A 27,726-nucleotide genomic window follows, 5' to 3' on the forward strand; every position below is an offset into this window, starting at 1 on the left:
TCACTGTCTTGTATTTTATTCTCAAAAAATACTCGATCCTACACAAAAAACAAAATCGTTTTATTCTTTCGCTGTAGTAAATTAGGCATAACCTGCTTGCCCTATTGTTCTGATTACAATCGCAGCTCTAGTACTGTGACATGTGCTGCTCAATTTAAAAGTATCACAACAAAATTGATCAATGGTTTTTTTTTAATCATGTAGCACATAATGACAAATTTGTGCGAGACTCGGATAACAAAGTGGCAATATAATATAATAAATTACATGATCGTATAAATATAATTATGACAGTGTGATCACAAAAAACAACTGAATGAGTACACATTTACATTTTCAGCACAACACCTTAACTTGTTCATTCAAGTTGCCTACACGCTCATTTTGTGGAACTCAGAAAGTGAGACACCAATTCGCTTAAAATTTAATGTACTCAGCATTTCCATTCTTATTGTTCACAATAGTTCTAATATTTTATGAAATAAATAATATTATAAATAAATACTAAAACATGTTGTGATCGGTCAGTCATCTAGCTTTTCTATTATAAAAACAATATGTCTTCACTTAATCATTCATGTATTGAGACTAGATAGTAAAATTGTCAACATATATTTTGAGCGGAATTTAAAAAAAAGGATTGCATTGTTTTTCTGTGTATACAACTATAGGTGGTGAAGCAGCATGCTTTAATCAAACTATTTTTGCCGCCTTTTTTGTAGATAATGCTAACTAAAAGCTCAGAACGCGCATTGATTACGGTTTGTCTTGATCTCAGAGATACGGAAAAATAAAGAACAAATTACTCATGTAGACCAGCTTCTAAAAATTGGTTTCCTTGGTTATTCGTCTAAAATCCCCTTCAAACCCGCTTCAATTTATGATCAAAGGGCTGACTGATGTTTTGAAGCAGTTGACGAGACGGGCAAAGGCTTTATCCTTCCACGATTTAACGGACTAGGTTCCCAACCTAACAAACGGAACACTTAGTAAATCCAACGCACATCACATAACAGAAACAGACTAACTATTTTGACACTTTAAAATTCTCCGAATATGAGTGGCAGAGAAACAAACGAGCAGAAATTAAAATCAATAACGTCTACTGGGATTACACATAGTTCTGTACTTACGGCCACACTTGGCCTCCCTGATGTTCTTCTGCAGAAAAATTTTGTCTTCGGCCTCGAGCACCAGCATGTTTCTCAGAAGCTCCACCATGACACCTCTTGCATGAGCAACGGCGCGCATGTAGTAAACACCAACGCTGCAAATAATTAATTTTGATTAATATCAATTTGGTTATTCTGGGAAAACTGGCTCAACTGCCGAGCAGCAGCTGCACCAAATTACGCAACTCACCACAGCGCAATGATATAGCCAGCAACGACGCCAGGTTTGAACACCCACTTTCCTATCTTGTACCAGTTGCTGTCTCTGTCAATATTGTCCCACTTTCTTAAAATGATTTCGTATGCGTGCCCGAAGTCCCGAAATGGCCCACAGCCTTTTGACGTTGGAACCCTGGAAAAAATTTGAAGTCAAGATTGGCAAGATAAATTTTAGCAATCATAGTACCGTGTCATCGTGTACCCCAGCGAGAAAATAACCCCGATAATTGCAAGGAAGGTGAGGGCCAGGAAGACTGTTTGAATCTGAGCAGCTCGCCATGATCTTGATGGCGGTTTGCAGTTATGCAAAACACATGCCTAAAAGTAATTCAAATTTATTATAAAAATAAAGCACCATTTTTGCTTTTATTCGCTTACCTGCTTAACGTAAAAAGTGATAAATAGCTTGATGACTATCACTGCTGATAACAATGGGCTGTAGTAAAATCCAACCCAGAATAGGGTTTGATTGTAAATTAGGTTGAGCGTATTTCGGGCTATGTCAAATTCAGGTGCCCCTATTCCTTTCCAAACGTACCTACGAGGAAAAAGTTGCTCAATATTTATACCTTCTCAGATAATGTCAACCTCACCGATAAACAACAGCTCTGATAAACTCAGCAAGGGACGTTCCGAGCAGCGCAATAAAAAAGTCGACTAAAATGAGACGGTATGTTTCCTGTCCCAGAGACGTCTCCCAACACTGCAAAATATAAAATATTCTAGCATTCTTGATTTTTAATTTAAGAAAAATTTAGTTCTAAATTAAATTTGATTGAATTATATTAATAATATCGATTAAAAGTATTTTTTGTTAATACTTCAAATATTTTTCAAATAAACTTACTACAATGTGGGATACTGGTGACTTCCGCATCCAATACGCAAGCAAAACTCCAACAATGGCCACCTCGAGCCCAAACGTCCTGAGTAATGTGATAAACACTGAATTTCGGGGGTTAGAGTATTGCTCGATGGCACACAGACGGGAAAAGATCATGGGCAGGATCAACATCACACCAGTAACAACAAGAGACATCATCATTGATGCCTGCTGACGGCCTTCCTTGGTTCCCAGATCCTTCTAAAACATTTTTCAAAACTTCAATTGCAAATAATATTTCCTCAATCATTAACCTACACTGGATAAAAGATACTGGCGCTCAAGTAAAAACCAGACCAGTACCCCTGAACCAATCAAAAGAGAGCCAACTAAAACTGTCACGCCGACTCTGCAGGCCATCACGATGAACCTTTGCAACAAGGTTTTGGCACCACTTCGTTCGGCGTTGCTTTCTTCGTCCAACAATTCCCTGAGTTCATTGTAGAGCGTTTGCTTTCGGAGCTCGGCTGCTTCGCTGTTGGTGATTCCAAAGTCCCAGCCGCAGAAGATGCGCTGTGCGTACACGTTGGTGAAGCCGCCCTGCATTTCGATGAAATTTTTTCTGTACGACTTGGCAACTCTGAAAAGATATGACACGTAATTAACCAATTGAGAATGCCAGATGCCAGTTGGAAACACTCACTTGATAGATAGCACGATGACCGTAAATAAGTAGCAAGCTGCTGTGGTGAAGAAATAGGCGTCTGGCATGTTATAATATTCGCCCTCATTCATGTGGACTTTGTGGTTGCAATAACTTCCATAAAACAATTCGGTGTCGGCAAGCACCCCCTACAGAATAATTTAAGCAATAATAATAATAAATTTCAATCAGATTTGAAAAATATTACCCCTCCAGTAACAAGATCTCCAAAATTGAACGTCGAGTTTATTTCCTCGTAAGGGTAAACTTTGGGCTCCAGGACCATAATGGAAGAATTAGCTAAGAAGAGTGTAATTTAATTAGAGATTTTTTTTTATAAATTAATAAATACCTGAGTTAGTAGCGTTGTTCCAGCCATAGAAACGGTCTAGCAGTTGCGGAAAAACCATGAAACAAAAACTGGAATATGCAATTTTTTGTTAGTTAAAATGTTATTAAGTTTCTTTTTGAAATAAATGACCTCATAGCAAAAACGCAGAGATTGATGAGGAACAAGCTCCTGAGGAACCTAAAGTAAGTTGCCACTCCAGTGCCAAATCTGCCCTCGATGGACTTGATGGTGCTTCCCCAGAGTTCAAAATTGCTGAGGAACTCTCTGGTGCCACAGTTAACCTTCCGGAAAGACTTTTTCAATCTGTACTTGAACCACTTGGTCGGATCGGAAGGTGAGTTTTGGTTTCTGATGTTAATGTTGTAGCACAGTTTGGCTTTGACGTTGCGCTTCAGCTCCATCGCTTCAGCCATTCCTCGCACCGTTTGCCTTGAAAAACAATAATTAACTCGGTAAATAATTTTAATTGGATTAAAATTACAATCGCAGTTGTTCGGAAGCAGGAGAGTCGGCCATGAGTGTATCATCGTTTTCAATGGCTTGGATTAACTCTTCGGCGTAGGTGCTCGTCGACATTCTGTGTGTCGGGTTTCGCAGGGTGACGTAGCCTGGGGTGGAACACTGGCTGGCCTTCCTGGTACGTATCAAACGATGAGGCTTGGCCCAGCTCGGACTGAGGCTGATGGGAGTCATAGCAGCTGAAATGAGACATAAAATAAGAAGAGTCGGAAATAACACCAGATTCAAAGATGTTGGAGATAAAAGTAACATATATAGCCAGGCTCCGAATATAACAAATATTATATAATACTTAATGAGATCAAAATTTGCCATGCAAATTTATTCCATTTTGAAAATATTGAATAAAAAAAATTTTGAATAAAAAAAAAATGCAAAATATGACACATTAAATTAAATTAATTCTGATATAATTTTGTGATACATTCAATGATAATTAATAAAATTCAATTTGTATCATTTTGATTTTTTTTCTGTAAAATTATTATTATTTTTGTGAGTTTGAAATTATGTGTAAAAAAATCTGTTAGCAGTGGTTATAACAAGGGAGATTTTCTATTCAGTTTCGTTTGTGTTGTTGTAGAAAAAATTTTTAATGCTTTTTATTGTTTTATCATGTTGTTATAATTGAAAGTGGCAGTTTTTATAAGTTGTTTATAGTTTTATAGAAAAAACAATATCCTGCACTTATTGTTTTTCCTATGAATAAGTGACTAAAAATAATTCCCAGGGAACTGCCAGGCCGTTTTGTTAATTCAAACATTCAAACGACATATTCTCTTTTTAATGCTCAATTATTATTATTATTTGGGTTCTGATTTTAATATTTTACTTAGAAAATCAACAAATTTGTAAAAAAAAATTGAATGCTGCTAAAATGCAAGAAAATCATTTCATTTTTGATGAAACGAAGCTCAGTATTATATTCGGCTCACTACAGATTCAAAATATGAAGCGAATCTAGCAGGCACGAGCAGAGAGAAAGAGCAAATCTCATGTATGTATTATTAATGCTAATCATAGTCAGCTGATGGCGAGGGTCACTGACCAACGTTGTGCGAAGGCAGAGATTCGAGATCACTGGAAGCGGAGTTGATGTTGATATGCAGATGGTTGGGCCGCGGGCGGCGCCGCGCCGAGTGGTTGTTGTTGGGCAGCACGGTGTCGACCACCTTGACGCCGACGCCGCCGTTGTCGGTCACGATGATCGGAGGCACCACTGCGGAGCAAAGAGCAGAGAAAAATTAAAAAAATCGGGGCCGAGAGTGCGAGTCGGGGCGGCAATTACGCTCACAATCGTTCATGGGTATGTTCTCGGTGTCCTCAGTCTCGTTGTCCTCGTCAATGTCCGAGATGGACGCGGCATCGTGGCTCCCTCTTCTCCGCTCCTCGACCATCGCTACGCTCGGGAGAAGAGGTTCCAACTCCTTTTCCTTTTCAGAAGCCACAGCTGCGCTTAAATGTCGCGTCGCCGTCGTGACAATGAGTGATTTTTTTTTTGCTTCGGAACTTTTTTGTTTGCAAAATTTTCTATTTTTTATTAATGAAAGTATTGACGAGCGGTGCGTCGGCCGTGCGAGCTGTGAATACTGTGAAATGAGGGAAAAGTCGCCCCCCTCGGTCGGTCGCTCTCGGACCTATCGGACTCTTCCATTTTATCTTATCATTGCGGGAGGAGGACTGACTACTGATGGTCGAGAGACGAGAGCATGTGGATGAGGTGCGAAACTGAAATCAAAAGGGATCAGCTCTTTTAATCCAATTATTTTGTGGCGGGGCCAGGCATGCTCGCCGCCGCCGCTCGTGTCAGACTTCCGGCCTTGACACGATTGATCTTTCTTTCTTTCTTTGACTCGCCGAAAAGTGAATTCGATCAAATCATAATAATAACGTGCAGCCACACAAGTGGTGCTGACACAAGCGGAATTTCCTCGTAATTTGCATAAACAATTACCCATAACAAGCGAGGACAGAAATAAATTAATGGAATCGATGGGAAATGAAAGGGAAAGACAAGTTTCTAATGAAAATCAACAAAAGCACCATATTAAGCCACTACAAATAAGCAACAATAATAAATGATTTTGCCGTTTTAATGAGTAAAAAGATCGAAATAATTTGTTTTAATCTCTTTTAAATATAATTCAACATTAATGAGTTTAGAAATTATGCTAATTTAATAAAAAAAATTAAATGTTTAATTTTGATTTTTTCTATTTTGGTCTATTTACTATGCGGGTTTCTTACTCATTGAGTCAATAAATAATTTACTACATGATCAAGAGCCCTTTGTGAGCAATGAAATAATTACAAAATGAATAATTTACAAATTATTTATCAGGCGAATAAGAAATTTATTCAAGCTGCTATTGACAAATATTCTTTTAAATTACTTGCCTTACTGCGACGATGGAACAATTTTATTTGAATAAATAAAATTATCGTTTCTATGTTAATAAACTCGTTGAAATATTGGTGTAAAATTGTTTTCTTTTGCAAGTTTATTACAAGGAAAAACTAATCACTCAATCAAAAAAGTTCCATATTTTTGCTCAATATTCATTTAAAATGTTTTCCATCATCTGAATATTAAATAAAATTTCAGACAAAAACTGTTTAATTCCTTTGTATTTAAAAAATATCATCAGATAGTTATATTTTCGATTATAACTGTACAAATATTTTTGAAGCAATAAATCTAAGAATGTATGCATAGCAAATCAAATGAGTTCTTAAATCGTGGCGAAAATAGAGCTAAATAATTTCAATTACACTTCAAGGATAGGCACAAATTACATAACAATGTTTAGTCAATTAATAAAATTGGTCCAAGTGTGTTTTTATAAATTTCTTAAAAATCTTCTATAACAATTTTGATTTTAATATAACAATAAAAATGCCTTTAATTTGTTTAGAAAATAACAAATTTAATTTAATTTAAAATTAATTAAATAATATACAAAATTGTATATAAAGATAAAATTAATATTTTTTTATAATAAAAAAGCTTCAAAAAAAGTTATTCATTATAAAGAAATTTATTTTTTATGTTTGTTGAAACTCCGATAAGAACAATCATCAATATTTTTATAAAACTTTCTATCATTCAAACTATTCGAGTTTAAAACAAAATTAGAGATTTTTTTATTTTAAGTGATTTGCAAAAAAAGTTTTAAATCAATTAATATTCAAATAAGGTGCGAATTTCATTATCCAATGTCGCAGTGCAGCGCGAGACGCGGCGCCGAAAGGTCAAGCAAGAATATGGGACGATTAAGCGTAATAAAAGCGGAGCATTGTGCGGAAAAGTTAATGTCAGTGGCCACCGTTTCAGTTATACAATAAAATGCCATGGCCCAAATGGCATGGGGTGCTGCGAGGATACATAATAATCGCAGGACCCCCGCCCGACACCAAATATTACAAATCGCCGAGCAAACCAATTTGTCGACCGGAGATCGATCCGGATAATATTTGGCCTGGGCAGCATCCGAGGGCCACTCTCGGGCCATCAATCGGCCCCAGTGACACACAATATATAATAATTATATACGCGAACATCTCCCGGACCAAAATAGACCCCGAGCCTGCCGAAGAGCGAATTCGAATGATTCGGAAAATCGAGCCGCGGGTCCAGAGAATCGTGGCCGAGAGAAAGGGCGTCGGCGCCGCGCGGCGATCGGCGCCAGGGGTGGCTCGGCGCCGCCTCGATCGTGCACCAGTTTCATACTCACATTTCTACCGCAGTTGCGGACATTTTCAAGGCTAAACGAGACGGGCTGACTCGCCGTCGGAGGCCATTCACCCGGGCGAGAGGGCGGCCAGCGGCCAACGGAACGGTTCGGCGCCGACGGAAGGGGCCAAGCGTTGGCCCGGGCCGCGGGATTGTCAACGAAAATAGGCGAAATGAACGCAGTCCCGTCCGGCGACAAGGTGTGAAATCATGAAGGACTAGAAGGAAACTGAGTCTGCGCCATTCGGCCGCTGGCCGCTAGATGGCCGCTGGGACGAGCGGATTTTTCCACGGCGACGACAGCGCCGCCGGTGGAGTGTTTCCGAAGCAGGGGAGGCGCTGATTGTGAGATTTTATTATTCCGAATCCGAACGCACCGGCGGACTGACGTGCGAAGGTGTTTTACTGTAATTTTCAAGTGTTGATGTGTTTTTCACGTGTATGTCGCGATGTCTGCCGATAACGAGTGGCCAACCATCAGAGGCTGAGGATTTAACCCTGCAGGGACGAGGAAAATGTAGTTTGTGTGTGTTGGAATAATATGGGCAGCGAGAAATTCGTCTTTCTTGGATTAGTGCTGCTCGCAATCCTGCTAGTCTCCACAGCTGCTCCGGACAACTTGACTGAAGGTAAATAAAAAAATTATTTGCCAATTATTTTTTATAAATATTATATTTTTTTAATTTGGAAAATTTAAAAATTAAAAATTACAAGTTGTTTGCGTATTCCACACTTTTAATTTAATATTTATAACTAATTATTCATTAAACATTCATTGATTGACTTAAGTTTTTCTCTTATATAAATAAATATATTTTTTAATTAATAATATTGTTTAGTGCAGCGTTCTTTTTTATCTTAACTGCTTTTAAAGATGTTAAAATTTAATGCTTCATAAAAAGTATTTTCCTCAAGATTCTATTTCAAAATTCGTAAATTGCATTTTATAAGTGAGCTAAGAGACATTTTGACTTAAAACAAAGATTTTAAATTTAATTCAGCTCAAAATTTTTAATTTAAGATAATGTTGTAATTAGATTTGCATCAATTCTCGTCTCATTGTACCATTAATTGAGCAATTGGCTGAATAAGCCAACAGTTTAGTAAACATTTCAATTGTGATAAAATTAAGAGATTGGAGGATTTCTGAAATAGCACAGACCACTGACTTATATAATCGCCAAATCGAAGCTGCCTTTTTTCTCTTTTCTTTTCTCTATTTTGATGTTTACCAGCGCGCGAAAAGCAAACTGCAGTCACTTTGTTGACGCACCGGACCTCATTAACTTTTCCTCCGGTGCCTGATGCATGGCTCGGCGAACCAATAAACCTTTGAATAAAACCGCGGCTTGGTTTACAAATTTGAATAAACACACACGCGGCCATGTGCGAGTTTTTTTTCTTCTTGTGTGCTGGAAATATATTTACTCAGCCTTGGCAGCGGAGACAAAGCTCTGCCAGTCGGTTTTGTTGGAGGAGTTTGAGAAAAGTGGCCCAATAATAAAATCCAGCTTCAGGATCACAATGCGAGATCCTTCGACAAGCAGGACCTTTTTTACCTCTCCCTCGCAATATGGAAAGCTGCTGCTCAAAGGAGAGCCCGACCGACCGACATGGGCAGAGCAAAAAATTATATTGCCTGAGATCAGCCTCAGGGCACTGCGCGTTCCACCCACCTGACGACTCGAAAGGGGGTGGCGAATACTTTTGTGAATGCGTAATGCGCACAATGGTGAAAGCAGATCGTACATGTGCACCGATGGACACTCGAGTGAAAGTACACTTTTGATCAATTTGCTCACGATCTTTCTGTCATTATTGGCTTCAAGAGTCACGGTGTTCTATACAATCAATTTCATCCTTGCTTGGGTGATTGATTGAAATTATAAAATGTATAATTATATTTATAAATTGAAGTAGAATTAATAAGATTAGAAAATTTGAATTACTATTACGAACCAGATGCAAAAAATTGTGGCACAGAACAAAATAAATTAACATTTAAATTAGCGTATGAATAACAATTTTAGAAATTAATGTTAATTTCTAATCAATAAATATAGAAATATTCTTACAAAAACTTATTTTCTATTTAAAATTTCATTAAAAAAAATATTTGTACTGTTTATTGGTAAACAGAATAGAAACTATTAAAACATAGTTTCTTCATTTAATAGTTTAATAGTTTTTTTACTTAAATGCTTTTTGTTTAATATTTTATCTAGTTTGTATTGATGGACAGTAAGTTTTGAAAAACTTATTTGATGAATACGGTACATTTTTCGTCTATTGTACTCATTATCCTCTTATTCAATGTTTCTCTCTCGTCTCTGTAATGGGCATGGGAAAACGACCTTCGTCAACACAATTGAAATTGTGTTCGTTTCATCTGGCGAACAAAAGATCAATTGCGTTAAAGACACGCATTTGGAGCGAACGCCACTTCTGTAAGGCGAGAAGAATCACCTTTTTCTATTATTGTTGTGATTTGCCATAGTTGATGGAAACGAAGCTAGACTTCAAGCCTCCCATTCTCACCTGAACAAATAAATAATCCTGATTTTTCATCGCAATAATTACCCGAGCTGAATCAGCAGAATTAATTGATGATACAATCACCGAGATGATTAAGCAGAAGGACGTCTTCATTCCTGTTTCACTTTTTATTAAAAAACAAACAAAAGTTACCTCAGCTTTGGATGACATTCCTATAAGCAACATTTTTTTTATATTATGTAAACGATTTGCTTTGTAACGCAGTTTATTTGTTTCTTTTAAAAAGTTTCCGGCATTTTTCAAGTGCTGAGAGTAAATTGAATATAACTGCTCTGGTGTCAGTTTATAGCCCCATGTATATTATCGTTATAAAAAGTGGCTTGGAAAGAATTCGGTGCGCTGCAGGCAACTGCACCTCTCGTCTCTGAAACCGAGTCTCATCTTTCCTCCTCGACGTTTCCGTTTCCTTTCGAGCACACCACAGGCACTTGTGCACCATCGCTTTTTACCCCTTTGTTTCACATAGCTTGTCGTCCTGATAAGCAATAATAAACAGCCCGTCTCGTGTCGCTTTCCATTTCCTCCCTGACAAGAAAGCAGGCGACACATTTTGAAAGTTTTTTTCATACTCTTTTGAGTATTAGAATCAAAAAGCATTTTGAACAACAGCCTGGACAAAGATAATGTATTAAGTGGTAATTTGATTAATATAATTTAAAATTAAATATTTGTTACTGTTTTATACCTCGAAATTTAATTATAACTATTAACTCAATCATGCGCAGAATATATTAGTTCTTTGACAAATAATGTATTTATTGTTTGAATACCATCATGTACTTAATATTAATGTAATTTTATTTCTTTGAAAATTACTTGAAAAATTTTAAATTAATATTGGTTTTGCTTTTCTTAGGAAACCTGCATTAAATAAAAATTGAAATAAAACTTATCAAATGTAATATTATTTCTTTTAAAATAAATATTATTTTAGTGCAATAAAACTATATTAAATTAAAAATATTTTATATATATTTTTTTTAAAGTTGTTACAAAAACAAGTTTAGTATAAAAGATTGAGTGGTGCCTTAAAAAATCAAATTTATAATTATGAAGGCTAAAAGAATTCATAAATTAAAATAAATAAATAGTTTTATTTTCAAATAAGAATATTAAATTTGATCAAATAATGAATTTCTGTCAAATGCAGACTAAATTAAAGTTATATGTGCATCTGATTATTAGATTTATTATTTTTTTTTTCATTTTATATTTTTGATCTTGAATTAAAAAAATAAAAAACACACACACACATTAAAATTGTTAAGAAAGCGGATGTTGAAAGGCTGTTCAGTTCTATGTAAATATTAAATTTACTTCATCTCTATTTATTATTGTTTTTGAACGTCGCATTTTTAACACACCAGACACACCTCTGTAGCTGACGGTGTGTACAGTACATTGAGTTGCGAGTACTAAAGACTGAAGTTCATTACTGCAGCAAGCAGATTACACTTTTATACTCACAAGTTAATGGATGAGATGAATGAGAGACGTAAACAAACAATTTCTCAAAATATAACGGAGAGTGCGCGCCAGCTGGCCGCGTGTGTTAATTTACATTATGCTTTTATGATAGCGTTTGCAGCTCATGTATTTCTCTTTTAGAATCCTCCGCTTTTTTTCTCCTTTTCTATAACAGCAGCGGTTTTATTTACTCGCGTGAATGATTTTACAACTCTTTCCCGCATTCGTGTGTAAAAACGCCGTGGATCGGCACGACCGCCGTTCTTCGGATTCGAATATTAACAGGTCAAAGCTCCCTCGGCGAAGCTCACGTAATCAGGTGCTGCGGAGGAAAATAAAATTGTAAATATAAATAAACGTACATCAATCTCATATATAATATGCTGGCGAGGAGAGAAAAATCCTCTCGAGGCGGCGAACCACCTGACTGCGGAGAGACGAATGATAATTTTTCGTAATTATCCACGGTGATTATCTGGTGCCATCGTCCAACAGGCGAAATCACTCTCGGCGCCGCGAGTAAGAAAAAAGACCGGTTGATGGAATTTCTGGGAAATTGAAAAAATACCAAATACCTTCACACCTCAATCGTCTCAACAGATTAATTTATTTCGGATTTTCATAAGCAATATTTTTTTACAAGAAAAATATTATGATAATTGAGAAAATTAATATAATTACTTTATGGAAAATAACTTGACACCTTAATTTTGTCATTAGTTCATTTTACATTTAGGCAAAAGCATTGGCAATTTTTTTACGGTAAAAAATTTAGAATTTATCCGTTTTTGTAGAAAAAACTTTTCGGTGGCGCAAAGTTCATTTCAAGTTAATTAACATTAGTGAAAATTCTCCAAGCTCAAAAAATTTTATAAACGAGTGTAAATTTTTATTGTTTGCGTTCTTACAGCCTTCGAAATTCCTGAAATATTTGTCCCAAAATTACAACTCCGTTTCGCAAAATTTATGGTGTCCTTCAACCAATTAATTTTATACAGGCAGCATTGCTCCCTCGATGAGTTTGCCATAAATTTCACCGTTCTAGCGGCGCACAACTTCTAAGGCTCTCGGCAGCTGTTGATTGTAAGAAGCCGCTTCGTCTGTATATATCTCTGATGGACACTGGAGAACCGGACATTAGATATAAATCCACAGAAGTCACTAACCCGCCGACGATGAGAATTCTTGTGAGGCGAGTCAAAAAAAAGAACATCCATAGAGCCAGGAAATTATGTTTTAGAACTAATGAGCCATTATTATTATCATCAGAGCGGCGGCGTTTCTTTTTGAGAGCACACGACGAGCGGATCGTAATAGTTGTAATCATTTCAGGCCATCTGCGAAAAATTGCATATTCGCCCAAGCTGAGCATGATTTTTTTTTCAACCACTCTATGACTGGCAGATTACTTGATAACGGAGCTGGCCAAGATCAGTCAAAGCTGGTGGTTAATTAATAATTATCAAATAAAATCAAAATTTAATTGTTATCTTTCTCATGAAAATTTTAAACTCGAATGACGGAGTCATTTTAGTTTGGAATTGCAAACAGATATGCGTTAAAAAGGAAAAAAATAGCAAAAAAATTTGAAACGTGCTTCATTGTGACACTTGCCACCACAAGTTGAGATCATTCCAGATGTCTCACACATCCTATGCTTTGACTCACGCCATCAACCAAATCATTGCACATCTGTTTTCAATTTTAAGTTCAAAGTGATCTTAAAAATTTCTTAACTGAAATTTATAAATTATTCAATCAATTTTGTGCAGTTTTGTCCTATATTATTTCATTATTTCAAAAAGAAAACATTTGCAATTAGAATTTTATTACTTTCTAGAGCTGGCAATGTTTTTTTTTTATTTTATTTTATTTTTTGTTTGTTTAATATTTACTAGTATTATTTGACTGTGTATCAAACAGGGAATAAATAAATTAATGAATATTAAGCATAAGCCATTTTTTATAAGAATTTTTAATTTATATAATTAAGTATTATCTTATAACAAATTAATTTTACAATTTAATATATTATTTTCTTGCTAATATTTTATTTTTCACATTCATTTATGAGAAATCGAGTGAAATTTTCCTTTCAAATTACTTGTCAGAAACATTATATAATTTAAAATATTAATTTCAAGATGTAATTCAAATTTTGCAGAAAGTTCCGAAAGTTCCTTTGTATGACAAAAATGGTATGGCGGGCTATTGAATTTCACATTATTATACCTTCAAATTTGGCATAAAATAAAATCGAAAAATATTTTGCTTATAGATTTATATGTTCCTGATCTCCAAACTGGGTTTTTTAACATATCAAATTTAAAAATTTAGAATTTTTAAGACTGAAACATTGAATTAATTATTGGATTTTGCTGTATTTCGCGGAAACATCCGACATAAAACAAAATCAATATCCGCTGCAGTGAGATCGCGTTTAAAATTAATTTTTAATAATAATAATGATTGAAATGCAATTAACAATAATAAACCGATATTAACAAAATCTAATTATTATTTTATTTCCATTTATTATCAATTTCATATCTGCAAGAATAGACAATGATCTCATGACTTTTTGAAGTCCATTGCCGAGCTTGACACTGTTGGCAAAAGTGCTCCGGGCATTGTAATTGAAACACAATACCTCTGCGCAGATCTGATTGTGCACGAGCGCAACAGCAGGGAAATATTGCACGGCCGCGAGCACAAAAAGCAAGCGCGGTGCATCTCGAAGTCATCGTGTAATCGCATCTCGAGCATCTCTTTCGCCTGCACGTACACAAAAAGCAAAGAGACGTGCATCTCGCTCGCTTTCCCATCCATGCTGCCCGTCTAACGAAGCAAGTTCGCTTAGGTGCACGGCCGCGTGATTTGTGTTGGCGGCGAAACGGCCGGGGAATTTTAATTTGCATTCGGCTGTGGGAGGAGAGGATGGAATTACCTGCCGATACTTTCTGGCACACAAGCTCCTTTTCTTGTTACTTACGGAATTTCTTTCCAGAGCAAAGAACAAGGACTTTTTTTTAAATCATACGTGAGAGAGCAGTTTTAATTAAAATTCAGTCATGTCGTCGAGGCTCATCACGATCTTTCTCGTGGAAAGTAAAATTTCTTCTTTCCTTTTTTCGGCCGAAGAGGAACGAGAAGAAAAGCACGCATGATTTATGGAAGAGAATCGCAATTAGGCCTTGCCGCGGTAAAAGTTTTCGTTTGTAGGCCGTGCGCGTTTCTCATCGTCCGTGTCACAAATAGATGACAATCTGGACAGAGCAATGAAAATTGCTCTAAACTCAACAAGCTGCTTGTCAGTGGTGTTAAAAGTCGGCGTCGTTTCGCACGCACCCACTTTGCTGAAAACTAAATTGAGGTGGCGAGATGAATATAAAAAATTGCGTGAAATTAATCTTTCGAGCGACGCTGTTGATTTCAATTATCAAATTTTTTCGCTCATCGCGAAAAATTATTTTAACACAAAAAGGATTAAAATTTAAATTATATTTTGACCACAAAAATGGTGAATCCAAAAATATTTTACTTGGGAGATAAAAATAATTTGCATTGCAGAAATATATAAAATTCAATATTAATTTGTAGTACAATTCAATTTAATTTTTTTTAGTGCTTGTCAATGTAATAGGGACAATTATAGGACTTCGCAACTAATTTTGTCAGGGTACCTTGCGCATTATTAACGCAATTAAATAATAAAGTAGAGGGGATTTATGGGCTATTTTTGGTTAATTATAAGGAGCTGTACTAGACAGCTCTGCCAAAAATTGGAGTCAGACTCCTTGTGTGGACCTCTCCACGGAAATCTTTAGTAAAAGGCGAAAGATTTATTCGCTTTGAAGAGATCCCAGAGTGTAAATTTCTTCTAGCAATCGAAGGATGCCCGACCAAAAGCGGTGCAGCTCTAAAGCATCAAGCTTGCGCACTTATGTTTGCTAATCTTTACTTCATGTCGAATTAAATGCCAATGTCTTTGCCATTGACATAAATTAAATTAATTTTTACATCAAAAGAATTAAACGATTTTGCAGAAAACCTCCACATTCTCTTTATTTTACATTATTTGTTCTTATTATTGGAATATTTTTTGACAAAGCTGCGTCGGCAGATGGCGCGCGCGAGTGTTGAGTGCCTACTCCGCACAATGGCCCAGCACGGCTTGCTCAGCACCAAAAGCCGGGCCCCTGAAAAGTACAAATTTTTATTTTTTTCCTTAAAAAAATGCTTTTCATTTCATTGGTCTTTTTTTATGATATTAGATTTTTTTGGTTCTTCAAGCGTGCGGTTGTAGGTAAATTTATTTGAAATAGTCCGACAATAATTAAATGTTTTTATGTTAAAATTTTTAAATAAATTGACACACGCACACGCTTGTTTCAGAGAACAGCTTTGCACAAGATAAACTTCAGATAATCTCGAGTTTTTTCCCGTGACCAAACTGACTGGGATTATTATTATTATTTCAGAGCTCCATAAATCTTTGGAATGCAAACACTCATAAATATATAAATCTGATTTGTTTGGAGAGCAACAGTGAGAAGGCTTGTTTTACTTTTCCCATAAACCAGTAAACGATCTCACTGGTATAAATAATACTAGAAAAAAAAACATGCGTCGCGATTGCTTAATCCCCCTTTCTTAAAAAAGGGTTGAGATAATAATATTCACGCACAAAACAAAAAACGAACTGCTGGATCGGAGATGGAAATCGTGCACCGCGATTATATTGTGGTTTGCTCCTTGACGTTTAAATGACCAGTCGGATGAATTATTACAAATCAAAACTCAAACCCCATATTTTATCTTTAATATAAAATAAGATTTATTCTGGGAGAAAAAGAAAATAATAGTCCCTGTGGAAATTGCTTGTTTTGAGAGCTGCTGGATTTGCTCGGAGCATCTGGCGACCATCGAATGAAAATGTGTTTTCCAGCAACGGCTAAATGACAGCGAGTACTGAGAAGAGGAAAATAAGTCGCTTTAGTTCTTTGACCCTCTCTATGTCGTGAGCGTCACCGAAAAAGCTTTTCTTTCTTCGCGCCTCCGATCCTATTATGTGTGTCTGTCCAGCTGGCCGGCGACGAACGGGTCCAATGAGCGAAACGCACTTCACAATGGTCCTTTTCTTCTAATGCGAAACTCATCATATTGTCACCCGAGAACAAAATCCGACAGCCAAAGAGCTAACGGAGACCTGAAGAAAACGGACAGTTTTGTCAGCATTTAGGAAAAAAAGAGAAAAAGGATTAAATGTGGGCCGTCGACAGGCTATGGAGACAATGAAGAACCTTAAGTTTGGAGAGACGCATCCGCATCCGAAGTACAAAAATAAATAACACTTTCCTTGCTGCGTGCGTGTGTAGATTTGTTTTTCTTTTCTTTTCTACACTCGCTACTGGAACAAATTGCTGCGCCACTCTCATCAGGACGCTCTTCACCGGGATTAGTGTAGTTTATCTCGCGGCGACTATCTCGTCTCTCCCGCCGTGTAAAAATAAAATGAGACGCAACACATTTCGATCTGTCAAGATATTCCATGCTAATGACCCTTTCAGTATTGTGTTTATTGAAACTCGGAAACTGTTTACCTTTTGAAGCAAAGTGCTTTGGAAAATAATTTTATATTTAAAAATGACTTCAGAGAGAACTGACAATTTTATAGTTCAATGTTTAAAGTCTGATTATAAATACATCAAAAAGTTCCATATAATTAGTAAGTTTTAAGCAACCAGGTTTTTTTAGCAAATCTATTGAAGAGTAAAAGATACCTGAATTTTATATTTTGTGTTTTTTGATCGATGATTGCACACATAATACCCTCATAATTGCAATGGGATAAATTTAAAAAAAAACTACTGAATAAATATAAAATAAATTGCTTTGTTTTTAACGAAAATAAAGACCAGAAAAATTTAATTCTGCTTCAAAAATAATTCTCAAACTCTCTTTTTTTATCGAAAAACAATTAAATACAAAATAACAGCATAATTCGCAAATAACTATAACAAACAAAATAATTTTTAGGAGCGAGTGATAAGAAAAGAAAACCATTCAAATATAAAATTTTAAGAAAATGCTCAGAGAAACTGATGTTAAATTTTGAAAATTTATTATCATTATTGTGCAGAGTCAGGAAAAGCTTGCCTTCTTTTATTCCCTCGCAACATTTTGTACATTTCAAAAGATAAACAATAAATTCTTCTTGGAATTGTGCCTTGCACGGGGCTGTGTCAACGTTAAGCCTTGTTAAGCAAATCTAATTGATATGGTACAAGCAGAAAATTTGCAAGCAAGTGCTAAATTGACGCCAACGCGAAAACTGAGGGCGCATTGTTTTTTGCGCGCTGGTGCTTCTTGGCACCGACTTTGCACGCTCGACTGGACACAGAGAGCGGTCGTTTTGTTTTGGCGAGCATGGCGAATGCAACAATAAGAGAGTCGACGTGTCTCTCGTCTAAATGGCCTTTTGCGCGGGGCTTGCCTACCCTGCCTGCAAATAGCCGGTAAATAAGTTTGCAGAGAGCCATTGAGCGCGACGCGTGACGTCACAATAACGGTGTGTGCCCCAGGAGCAAAGCAGTTCTCTCTCTGTGAATCAATTCCTTTGATCATTGTTGATGATGGGCGTGTTTGATGGATAATTTTACACCGCAAGAATGCAAACCAACTGACACAGAGACGTGCTTCCTGTCTATTTGGCAAAGAGTTTTCCATCCGTATAAAAACAAAAGTGGATAAAAAATTTTCAACTTCTAATATGAATCAAATAGAATTTATAATATAGTAATTAAATTGACAATCAATGAACATTAAAATGACAGAATTTATTAGAAAAATTAACCATTAATTATTATTTTAAATAATTAATATTGAAACGTAAATTTAATTTATTTTATAATTTTACTTGTTTGATTATTTGACTTATTTAATATTCTTTCAAAAGCGTATTTTATTTCTTTTTAGAATTATATTGTTGGTATGTTAAATTTTGTAACAAAAATTTATTAAAATATCATAAAAAGTTAATTTTTTAACATATTCGTATCACTGCGTCAATTTAATTGTAATGGAATTAATATCACATGAGAACCCTTTGTCGGAAGAGGAAGCAAATAAGTTTAAAGATTAAATAATGAATGTAATCACTTGAATTATTTATAAATTAATATCAACAACAAACAACAAGATATTCTTTAAATTAAATTGAAACTTAATTACTGCCTTAAAACTTTTCCTACATTTCTTATATAAAAATGACTACTTTACACCATTCTTATTGATTTAAAATCGCCCCCGATCGCAGCCCATATTTCTCTTTGACGTCCGTTTCTCCTATTATCAATTTTAGGCAATTTTCCACGCTCCTATTTCGAACACGCCTCGGACGAAAATAAATTATTTCCATCTCGTCTACTCTTCCGCGTGTTCTACTTTGCAACAATTTAGAATTTTCTTTCCATATAGAACACAATCCCTCTTGTGCGAAATTTGAGAGCTGATATATACGCTCTTGCAGAGAGAAAGATCATTTTCAGCAGCAGTCGTGCATCCGGCCATAAAGTCGTGGCTTTTAATGGCATTATACATACATATTGTGTTGTGCGCCCTCGAGCCAGTAGCGTATGCTCGCGAAGAATACAAAGCAAATGCAGTCATGAATATGCAAATTCGCGAGTCATGCAGCAGATGAAAAGAAGTGCTAAAATGACTCCTGTCTCTCGAATTAAATCTTTTGAAAACCTTTCAAAAGCCCCTTTCCGAGAGAGCAATCGAAAGCAATATCCAATCTCGCCCACGCTCTGTGTGCAAGTTAATTACTCCGAGAGGTGTTTTTCTTCTTACTTGAAACTGGGTTATTTTACTGCGACGAAACGTGCCAGCAACTGACTGAAGAGAAAAAAAAATTGTGTTTGTCCGTTATTGTGTTGAGATTGCGCAACTCGCTCGCTTAAGAGTCCAATTATGAAATTGCTGATCAATTTTTATACACATTACGACCTGGTGTGGTCTGCAAATAATAACGCATTGTGTTCGGTTCACTTTCTCCGCCCCGAAGTCGTGCGAGTTCATGGCATATAAGCGCAGTGTTTTGTGTGTGGCGAAACTCTTTTGTGTTATACATTTACTAATGGCAAATTAGCCAATGGATCACCTTGGTGCTCTCAAATCGATTGTTGAACCAAAATGGAAGAATTTTACATGACCATGAAACTGTGCTGCCTTTTAAGATGGTGAAAATAATTCCTTTTTTTAAATAATTATAAATGATAAATATTTATGTACGACTAAATTTTAATTTTAAATTCTTACCAAATTCCTCAATTAAGTTTTGCTTAATGAATCATTTGTCTTATCAAGTTGTTTAAAATTTAATAAATCCAAAGTTCATTTCATTATATTTCTGTTCTTTAATTTTTTTAGCCGACTCTGCTTTGCAGAGACAGCCGCTCAATTGAAAACTAAATTTGTTTTAAGAGAAAAAAAATACATATTCTTGAGATTTCTTATGAATTTTTTTCTCATCATTGTCAAAAAGCAAGAATTTAAATTTTATTATTTTTTAAAATAAGTCTCATAAAATTTTAGAAATTTAATACAAAATAAAAGGAGTTCTAAAAATTTAAAAATAAATAAATAAATAAAAGCCCTTTTAAGATTTTTTCTAAGTTTCCAGATAGTATAAGATAGTCTATAGCATTATTTTAAATCACAATGTCACGATATTCAAATACGATTAGTCTAGCAAATTACAAAGAGTAAATCAAACTGGCTTTTTCTTCAGTCTATGTGTATTATTTAAGGCTAGATAACGTTAAAAACAGGAAATTGTTTATTTGCGGTGGAAAAACAGTTATTCAAAATTTCTTCATTGTCTTTCCGCGCTTCCTTTATGCAAAAGAAGTTTACTGTACATTTCTTCTTCTTCTTCCTTTGGCAGCTGAAACACAAAGGATGCACGCGTTCTGCAGCGCGAAATTGGAGCGAACGTTTTTAAAGCATTGCCAGCATTGGAAATGAGCAGCTGAGCATGCTGCTTTTTTGCCTTGTGCAGATCACCTTTCATTTCAGCAACCACAGCTGTAATATAACGGTACACCCAAGAGTGTTATTTATCTTGGTTACGTCTGCATTTCGTGCAACATGTTCGCCAAAAACTAGCAAAAAAGTAAAATGTTTCAGGGTTTGAATTTCTAAAATTCAGTCTAAATAATTTTTTTCCCGCAATTACTTCAAAACTTCTCAGTTTCTTCCAAAATTATTCTTTGTAATTGACGGTTAAAGAGAAAATGCAAAATACAACCTTGCAGTTAAAAAAATATTTATACTTTCGCAATCGGGCATATTTTTACACTTCTTGCTTACGTCCGGAATGCCCTACAGAGTTTTAATAAATATTTGCTTTTCAAGGTATTTGCAATGCCAACGCAATACCAAGAGTGAATCTTCAGCTGAAGCAACAGAGTAATAAAATGCAAATAAAGTCCTGATGGATTGCGTGTTAAAGGCCAAATTCAAGAGAGATAACCGTCTCCGGCTTTTACGATGCGTTGATTCATCGTGTGTTTGCTTTTCTTAAAAGAGTTAATGCGATTTTCGAGTCGTTATCAATGCAGAACATCGCTCTCTTGATGCATTTTATCGTGGCTGGCATCGCAATTTTATGGAAAGTGAAACCCAGTTTCGTGCAGTCATTAAAGTCTCGCCTTTAAGTATCGAGAGCTCTCGTTAAGATCACAAAATTATTGGTTTAATACTTGGTGCGTGCATAATTAGTGCACTCTTGAAGCACGGCGTAGAAAGTCGAGCATTAAGGGAAATGATAACGTGATGACAGGAGACGCAGGTTGAGTGTAAAGTTTTTGTAAAAATTGCTCGAAAAAAATGGGGGGAAATTCCCATCTCATTAAGCACACACTAGAAAGTACAAGTTTTATAAATGTTGCGTGGGGATTTATGAGCTGCGATTTGCTGATAAACCACTCGGACGTGAGAGAAGATATATTTTTGTTTGTTTAATTCCAAACAATTAAAAAGTTAGGTTCTTTTCATCTTTTAAAATAATTATCAAGTACATAATTGAGATATTTAATTAATTGTTTAATATAACTAGAATATTTTTTCCATTGGAAGCCAATAGAAGAGATAATCAGTGCCTCTTAAAGGCTTTCATTAACGTTGTTTTTGTGAAATCCACCGTATTATTTATTGAATTAACATAAAATTTAAATATAAATATCTAATAGACTTTAAAAACCAATCATATTAAATGTGTTTAATAAAAAAAAAAAGTTAAAATAAAATAAAATTCTATTTAAACTATAATAAATAAATTCTTAAACTGTGCAAATATATTGCTGTTTTATTGTTTCGTTGTTTAAATACTAATTCAAATTAAATTTCTTGTAGTGTTTGTATATTAAAATTTTTTCTTCTCTTTATGTAGCAACTCTTTTTTTTATGACGCAGTATACTTAAAGAATGAATTTGTTAATGTTTTTCTTTTCTTTTATTATTTTATGCAGGGTTCCTTCTTAAATGAGGCTTTTTGCAAATTATTTTACTACAATTCTAATATATTTCAGAATACATAATTAATTATTTTATCTTCTTCACACCGAAAAAAGCATTTTATTCTTATTCTATTTTACTAATTTGAGACTTGCGGACTACTTGAGACTTTTGCAGAATTTTAAAATTCTCCTATTCTTACCGTTTTGCATAATTTAATAAAATTTCAGTGCAAAGAAAAAGCAATTATTTTCTAAATAGGAAGATTATTATTATTTTATTACTGTCCAGCAAATTTCAAAGGAAATTATCGGCTGGTGCTTATCAGACTTCTAATGATTTTATTGTTTTAAGAAAGAGCCTTGTTTTCTTAAAAATCATGAGTGGTGTGATAAATTTTACATAACTTTTGAAAAAAAAAAAAAATACTTTCCTATATTTTGTGTAGAAAATATACATTTTTATAATTCTACCATACAAAAGATCAAATTTCACCCTTACAGGAAGTGAATTGTAATTTATAATTACTTTAATCTCAAATTGAATTAAATTTCCTGTTGCAGAATCGAGCAATGTGACCTCCGAGGGGCCAAAGGGCGCCAACTCAACGACCCCTGGCCCACCCCGCAGCGGACAACGCAGTCTCGGCTCGTGCACGCCGGGATGTCTGCGTTGCGAGGTGTCGGGCTGCTTCAAGTGTGCAGGGGTCATCGTCCACGGCAGCCGTGAATGCAGGGCCGAGTGCCCTCCTGGTTACCGCCAGCAATGGTCCTCACTAGTCGACTACATGGGTCTCCTGTGCATTGGTGCGTTCCCTGCTCATATTACTGTTCTTTCCTTGTCCCGATGCGTGATAATGATAAGGACGAGTCAAAACACGACTTGGCTGTCAAAAATAATTGCAATTTACTCAAAAAGGCGTGCATCCGTTTGTGGTAACTTCCAATTAAGATTTATTCATTTTTGCTCAATTCATTACTCTATCCAAATATATTTTTAATTAAAAAATATCATTCAATGAAAAAACTGTTTAAAAATTTTTTTAGGAACTTGTAAAATTTTTAAATAATGAGAAGAACCTCATTTTTTTTAGATAAATGTAAAAATTAAATACTGAATATAACTTTATTAGGGAATTGATCAAAAAATTTTCATGGAATTTTAATAAAAACAATTGAAAAAGAAATTTTTTTCACTGTAATAAAAATTAGTTGGCTGCTTGCAAATTTAATATAGAATTTTAAGATCAAGAAGCAATAAATCTAGAATTTAGAAGCCAAATGAAAAAAAAAAATGAAACATTTTATGTTAATATTCTAACCAAAAGTTAATTCTCTTTTTTTTTTATAGAAAAATATTAGAAATATCATTGCATTATTCTTAAAAATTTTATTATTTAAGGTTAACAACCTCGAGAACCTTTATTTCTGAATTTTCCAATTTCCAATTCGATCCGAGATGTGTTGATAATGATATGAATTTCATAATCAATTTCCGTATTGCTTTAAAGTCATGTTATTATTAAGAACTTCCTCTCTCCGAGCTCTTCTATAATGCCAGCAGAGGTGTGTTTCTTTCTGTGTCCGTCGCAGACACAACACGTGTTTAAAAATTCTTCACACATCAGGGAGTGTTCCCGAGGCAGACGTGAATGTTCGCCTTATTTAATACGTATTTTTAAATAAAGCACGCGCTGCTCACCCAGCCTTGTGGTGCGCGCTTTTGAGAAATGGCCTTCTTGTACAGAGTAAAAGCTCGGAGCGGCTCTTGAAAGTAAAGTGTACCATGTGCTCGCCATAAAGCTCAAGCAGCACCACGCGAGTCTAAATTTGGACATTAAAAATGTTTAACCAGGCTTATATGTTTTGGGTACACGCATAAAATTAAATATCGGGGCGAAGTTTCTAGAAAACAAAAAACACACATTTGAAAATTACAGCAGCTAGGATTTCTTATTTAAAAATAATAAAAATAACTAAACAATATCCCCTTTTGCAAATTAATTATCTATAATTTGCGTTAATTTTTTTTTTATCTTGCAACATAATTAATTGCAAGGACACATAAGTCATAAGATCACAAGACAAGTACAGATCGCTAAATAATTAATAAAATTTTCTTATTTATAAAACTATCTTTTAAAAAATTAATGACAAATTTAATATGTTTAAAACTTTGTTTATTTTATTGAGCTGCTTATTATTTTTTATTATTTACTAATAAAATTTAATTTTTTTGTTAATAAAACGTATTTCATATATAAAATACACAAATGTTAGGTTGCAATGTGAGGAAATTATAAAATTATTATATATTATCTTTAATTATAAATTTATGGGAAATCAAAAGATATTGATTAAAATTCAAAAATATATTTACTGAGAACATCTTTTTGGTACTTTTTTTAATTCCTTTCATATATACTACTTATTTTAATGATTGAATAATTACACTTTCAAACAAATTTTTATCGCGAATTTAAAATAAAAATTAAAGAGTTTATAAAAACAGCTATACAAAATATATTTAAGAGGTTTTGCATGTCAGTAGCACATGATTTTAATTTTTTGCAAGTCTGCGTAACTGGGCTCATGAACTCATCGCCAGCGAAATTAAAGAGCTTGCAATTCACATGGTTGGTCCAGTATGTGTGGCACGATTAACTCGTTTTTACGAGCCAAAAGGAAATAAGCGTGGGCGCCCTGAATCGCCGAGCGCGCAAGAAGTGAAGTTTATAGGAGCGAGACGAGCCCGACTAATGCACGCCGGAGCGAATTTTAACACTCAATTATCACAGTGTATCGGCAAAATTGTTCAAAAAGTGAAAGGAGTGTAAGATAGAGCGCTCTGGTGAAATCAAAGAACCAAACTCAATCCGCCGAGCAAATATTTAACTCTAAAGACAAAAGGGAACAATCAGTAATCGATTTTGGTTACATAATATAAAAAATTGATAAGGAACTATGATATTTTTCCCTACATCCATCCCTTGATTCAATATTATTGCCTTTCAAAACTCTGAAATGTATGCAACTTGCGATTAGTGCAAAACAATGATGTAAAGTTAATGGGAATGACAAAAAATGTTAGGTTAGTAAAAATAATTTAAATTGTTATTTTAGAGGGAATTTTCAAAAATTAATAGATAAAGAAGGAATGATTGAATAAGATTTTGTCTTTAAGTCAATTTCAACTATATGTAAACGTTTGGTTTCTCTAATTTCTAGTTAATTTTTATTCACTTATTGAAGCACATGAAACTAAAAAATTATGTTCCATGTTAAGAAATTGATTTTTTAAGCTGACGTTATATTGTTCTTCAAATTGTTTCAAAAATGTAATAATTTTTATAAATTAACAATAAGTTAGTTTAAAATCATTGAAAGGCGCCTTACTTAGACAAAAATTCGTTACTGGAGATTTGCGATGTTCCCTTGTGAGTCACAGTGACTCATTTTTATTTTATTGGTCGTGCCCTTTGAAACAAAGCGTCCCTCATAATTTTCAATAATCATAAATTTCTATCAATCTTTTTTCGCAGAGAGCACAATGGTCGGCGCGGGATGGTTGGGTGGATGGGTGACCGGCGGCCAGGAGCTGACCGTCCTCATCGGCGTGGCCTGTGGCTCGATGCTGTGCGTGCTGGTGCTCGCGGCCGCCTGTGGCTTCGTCACGTACCGACGGGCCAAAATGAGACGGTCGCCGGTCGCGCCCGCCATTCGCAGCAGCAGGTGCGACCCACCAGCCATGGGACAATCTGCTGCCAGCCAGCAACAATGGCTCACGCCCCAAGGTGAGTCACTTTGCGCAGCAAATATTTAAAAACAAAAAAAGTTCACTTCAAAGAAAAATTGCCGTGAAATGAAATAAAAGTGGTACCGTTTCCGCTCAAGTTTAAATTTTCAATTTTTGTGTAACTTGAGTAGAATAAACAGTAAAAATATTGAAATAAATAATAAGCTGATATAAAGTTTCAGGGAAAATAAAAAATTTGTTGCATTATTAAAAAAACTAATCGTTACAAATTTTATAAATAGTTAACTATTTCAATATTTACTAATAATTTAATTTTGTAGTTATCTTGCATGCATTTTGCCAAAGACCTGATCCACATTAATAAAATTTTTGTAGAAAATGCTGGCTTTTCTTGCCGAGCATCAAAATTGGTGTTTTTTTTTTTTTAATTCTTGAAAGATGTAATTCAGAAAAATTTAGTACAACAAAATAGAAAAATTAAAAAACAATTATATTAAATAGTTTATTATACAAGTAATTTAAAAAAAACTATATTTTTATTATCAGCTTTTTAATATTTTAATCTTTTATTAATTTTAATAATTTATTTTAACAATTTTTTTTTACCTATTTTTAAAATTTAAAAATACTGACTTTGATCCACTTTGATCTGATCTATATAATTGAAATCAATATTCTATTTTTTGTAACTTTATTAATTACAGACATGACACAAAAGATAATATACTTGCTAATTAATTGGCTTAGTCACTCCTTTCGTTCTCCCACTACCTAATTTAAATTCATTGTGTTTTTATCAATTTTGGCTATTTTTTAAACTTTCTACGTGAGCATCATCTAATCTTTTCAAATTAATTCGCTAGGCATTGCTTGCATTAGAGAAAAGTGTAATTTTCGCGGAGATCTGCTTGAGCTAACTCGCAGACAGAGAGAAATCGACGAGGCGGCAGTATTTGCATTTGCTTTTAGAAAGACTGCCGTGTTATTTTTTTTTTCAATCACCCACGCTTGAAGACAAAGTGATTAATTTCGTCTGCTTCCAAAGAATCAAACAATGAGATGATAATATTAATTTCGCTGTCTACTTTTCAGAGCTGCAACTGCGAAGAGAGTTCGCCAAACAAGTGGGCGCCCTTCGACCAGAGGCTCCCGTTTTCTTAGCCATGCTGAACGACACGAGACGCAAAGTGCGTGAACTGTATCGTCCGAACGGCACCGACTCGAGATCAAAGGCCTACAGGTAAATTAAAATTAAACATGAAGTCTTGGCTGGTGAAAAAATCTAATGATTTTTTTTATAATTGGCTCCAAATTTGGCTGTAGGCACTGATAACGTTTTTGTTGCAAATTTTAGCAACTATGATTCAAGATCAATGGAAGAAAAAAAGAATTTTTCTTTTAAATTTTTCGTTGAAATTATTTGTAATTATATAGAATTAAAAATGAAGGAATTCCTAGAAATCTTTTAGAGATTTTAACTTTTTCAAATATAATTTTTGATGTTTTTTAAGCTGAAAAGTCAATCTTTTGGAAAAAAACATGTTTTTTACTTTCTAGAATCTAATAAAAAAGCACCTCTCTTAATACAATTATATAATTTTTAGGACGGTTCTGCGTGACCTGACCCGCATTCTCACCCTCCTGAACCGGAAAGAGGCGCGTTTAGGGGCGCCGCCTCCAGACTGGGACACCCTTCTGGACTGGGCAGAACGCTCTCTACGACGCTATAAAAAGAGCGTCAGCAATGAAGGGGTTGGGAGCGCCTGTGGCTCTGGCGCCACTTCCTCGTCCGCCTCATCGACGCCTACCTCAAGTCATGCCCTCAATCAGCACCATGTAATTATTAATTACTAAAAGAAAAGAAAAAATGTTACCAAATTACATATTAATGAATCGGGAACA

General features: G+C 34.9%; 2 protein-coding genes and 1 non-coding gene across 5 annotated transcripts in view; 1 reads left to right on the forward strand and 2 right to left on the reverse strand.

Moving 5' to 3' along the window:
• Window positions 1-41: 41 nt before the first annotated feature.
• Window positions 42-7,779, reverse strand: LOC132194955 (transmembrane channel-like protein 7). Of its 3 annotated transcripts, none has more exons than XR_009441591.1 (16): window positions 7,523-7,779; window positions 5,077-5,516; window positions 4,837-5,007; window positions 3,751-3,967; window positions 3,399-3,698; window positions 3,270-3,337; window positions 3,126-3,217; window positions 2,918-3,066; window positions 2,533-2,854; window positions 2,239-2,475; window positions 1,985-2,094; window positions 1,770-1,929; window positions 1,579-1,709; window positions 1,363-1,524; window positions 1,029-1,267; window positions 42-970 (listed from the first exon to the last, which is right to left on the reverse strand). XR_009441591.1 is itself a non-coding variant. In XM_059616579.1 (16 exons), the coding sequence occupies exons 2-16, from the start codon at window positions 5,183-5,185 to the stop codon at window positions 885-887; spliced, it is 2,442 nt and encodes an 813-aa protein (XP_059472562.1). In that variant the 5' UTR covers window positions 5,186-5,516; window positions 7,523-7,778; the 3' UTR covers window positions 42-884. The 3 variants fall into 3 exon arrangements, 2 of the variants coding, with proteins under 2 accessions (XP_059472562.1, XP_059472561.1); XM_059616579.1 differs by having other exon boundaries at window positions 1,134-1,267; window positions 5,083-5,516; window positions 7,523-7,778; XM_059616578.1 differs by having other exon boundaries at window positions 1,134-1,267; window positions 7,523-7,778.
• The window catches only part of LOC132194957 (uncharacterized), a 21,198-nt gene continuing 895 nt past the window's right edge, over window positions 7,424-27,726 (forward strand). The window contains exons 1-5 of the mRNA XM_059616586.1: window positions 7,424-8,150; window positions 22,632-22,874; window positions 25,610-25,861; window positions 26,917-27,064; window positions 27,429-27,660. Coding sequence (XP_059472569.1) covers window positions 8,063-8,150; window positions 22,632-22,874; window positions 25,610-25,861; window positions 26,917-27,064; window positions 27,429-27,660 — 963 coding nt within the window. The 5' untranslated portion in view covers window positions 7,424-8,062. The remainder of the gene's footprint in view (window positions 8,151-22,631; window positions 22,875-25,609; window positions 25,862-26,916; window positions 27,065-27,428; window positions 27,661-27,726) is intronic.
• On the reverse strand, window positions 15,298-15,415 carry LOC132195050 (U5 spliceosomal RNA). The gene has a single exon (XR_009441607.1). It is a non-coding gene; the product is annotated as a U5 spliceosomal RNA (small nuclear RNA).

The sequence above is a fragment of the Neocloeon triangulifer genome, unplaced genomic scaffold, assembly GCF_031216515.1.
Source record: "Neocloeon triangulifer isolate White Clay Creek 2 clone unplaced genomic scaffold, ASM3121651v1 ptg000008l, whole genome shotgun sequence".
Taxonomy (NCBI): domain Eukaryota; kingdom Metazoa; phylum Arthropoda; class Insecta; order Ephemeroptera; family Baetidae; genus Neocloeon; species Neocloeon triangulifer.

Excerpts from the sequence above, each read along its gene's own strand:
- LOC132194955 (XM_059616578.1), bottom strand. The coding sequence starts at position 5,185 with ATGGTCGAGGAGCGGAGAAGAGGGAGCCACGATGCCGCGTCCATCTCG. Across the intron at positions 3,067-3,125 it reads GAGATCTTGTTACTGGAGGG|GGGGTGCTTGCCGACACCGA; the intron begins GTAATATTTTTC and ends ATTATTCTGTAG. Across the intron at positions 1,268-1,362 it reads GGCTATATCATTGCGCTGTG|CGTTGGTGTTTACTACATGC; the intron begins GTGAGTTGCGTA and ends AATTATTTGCAG.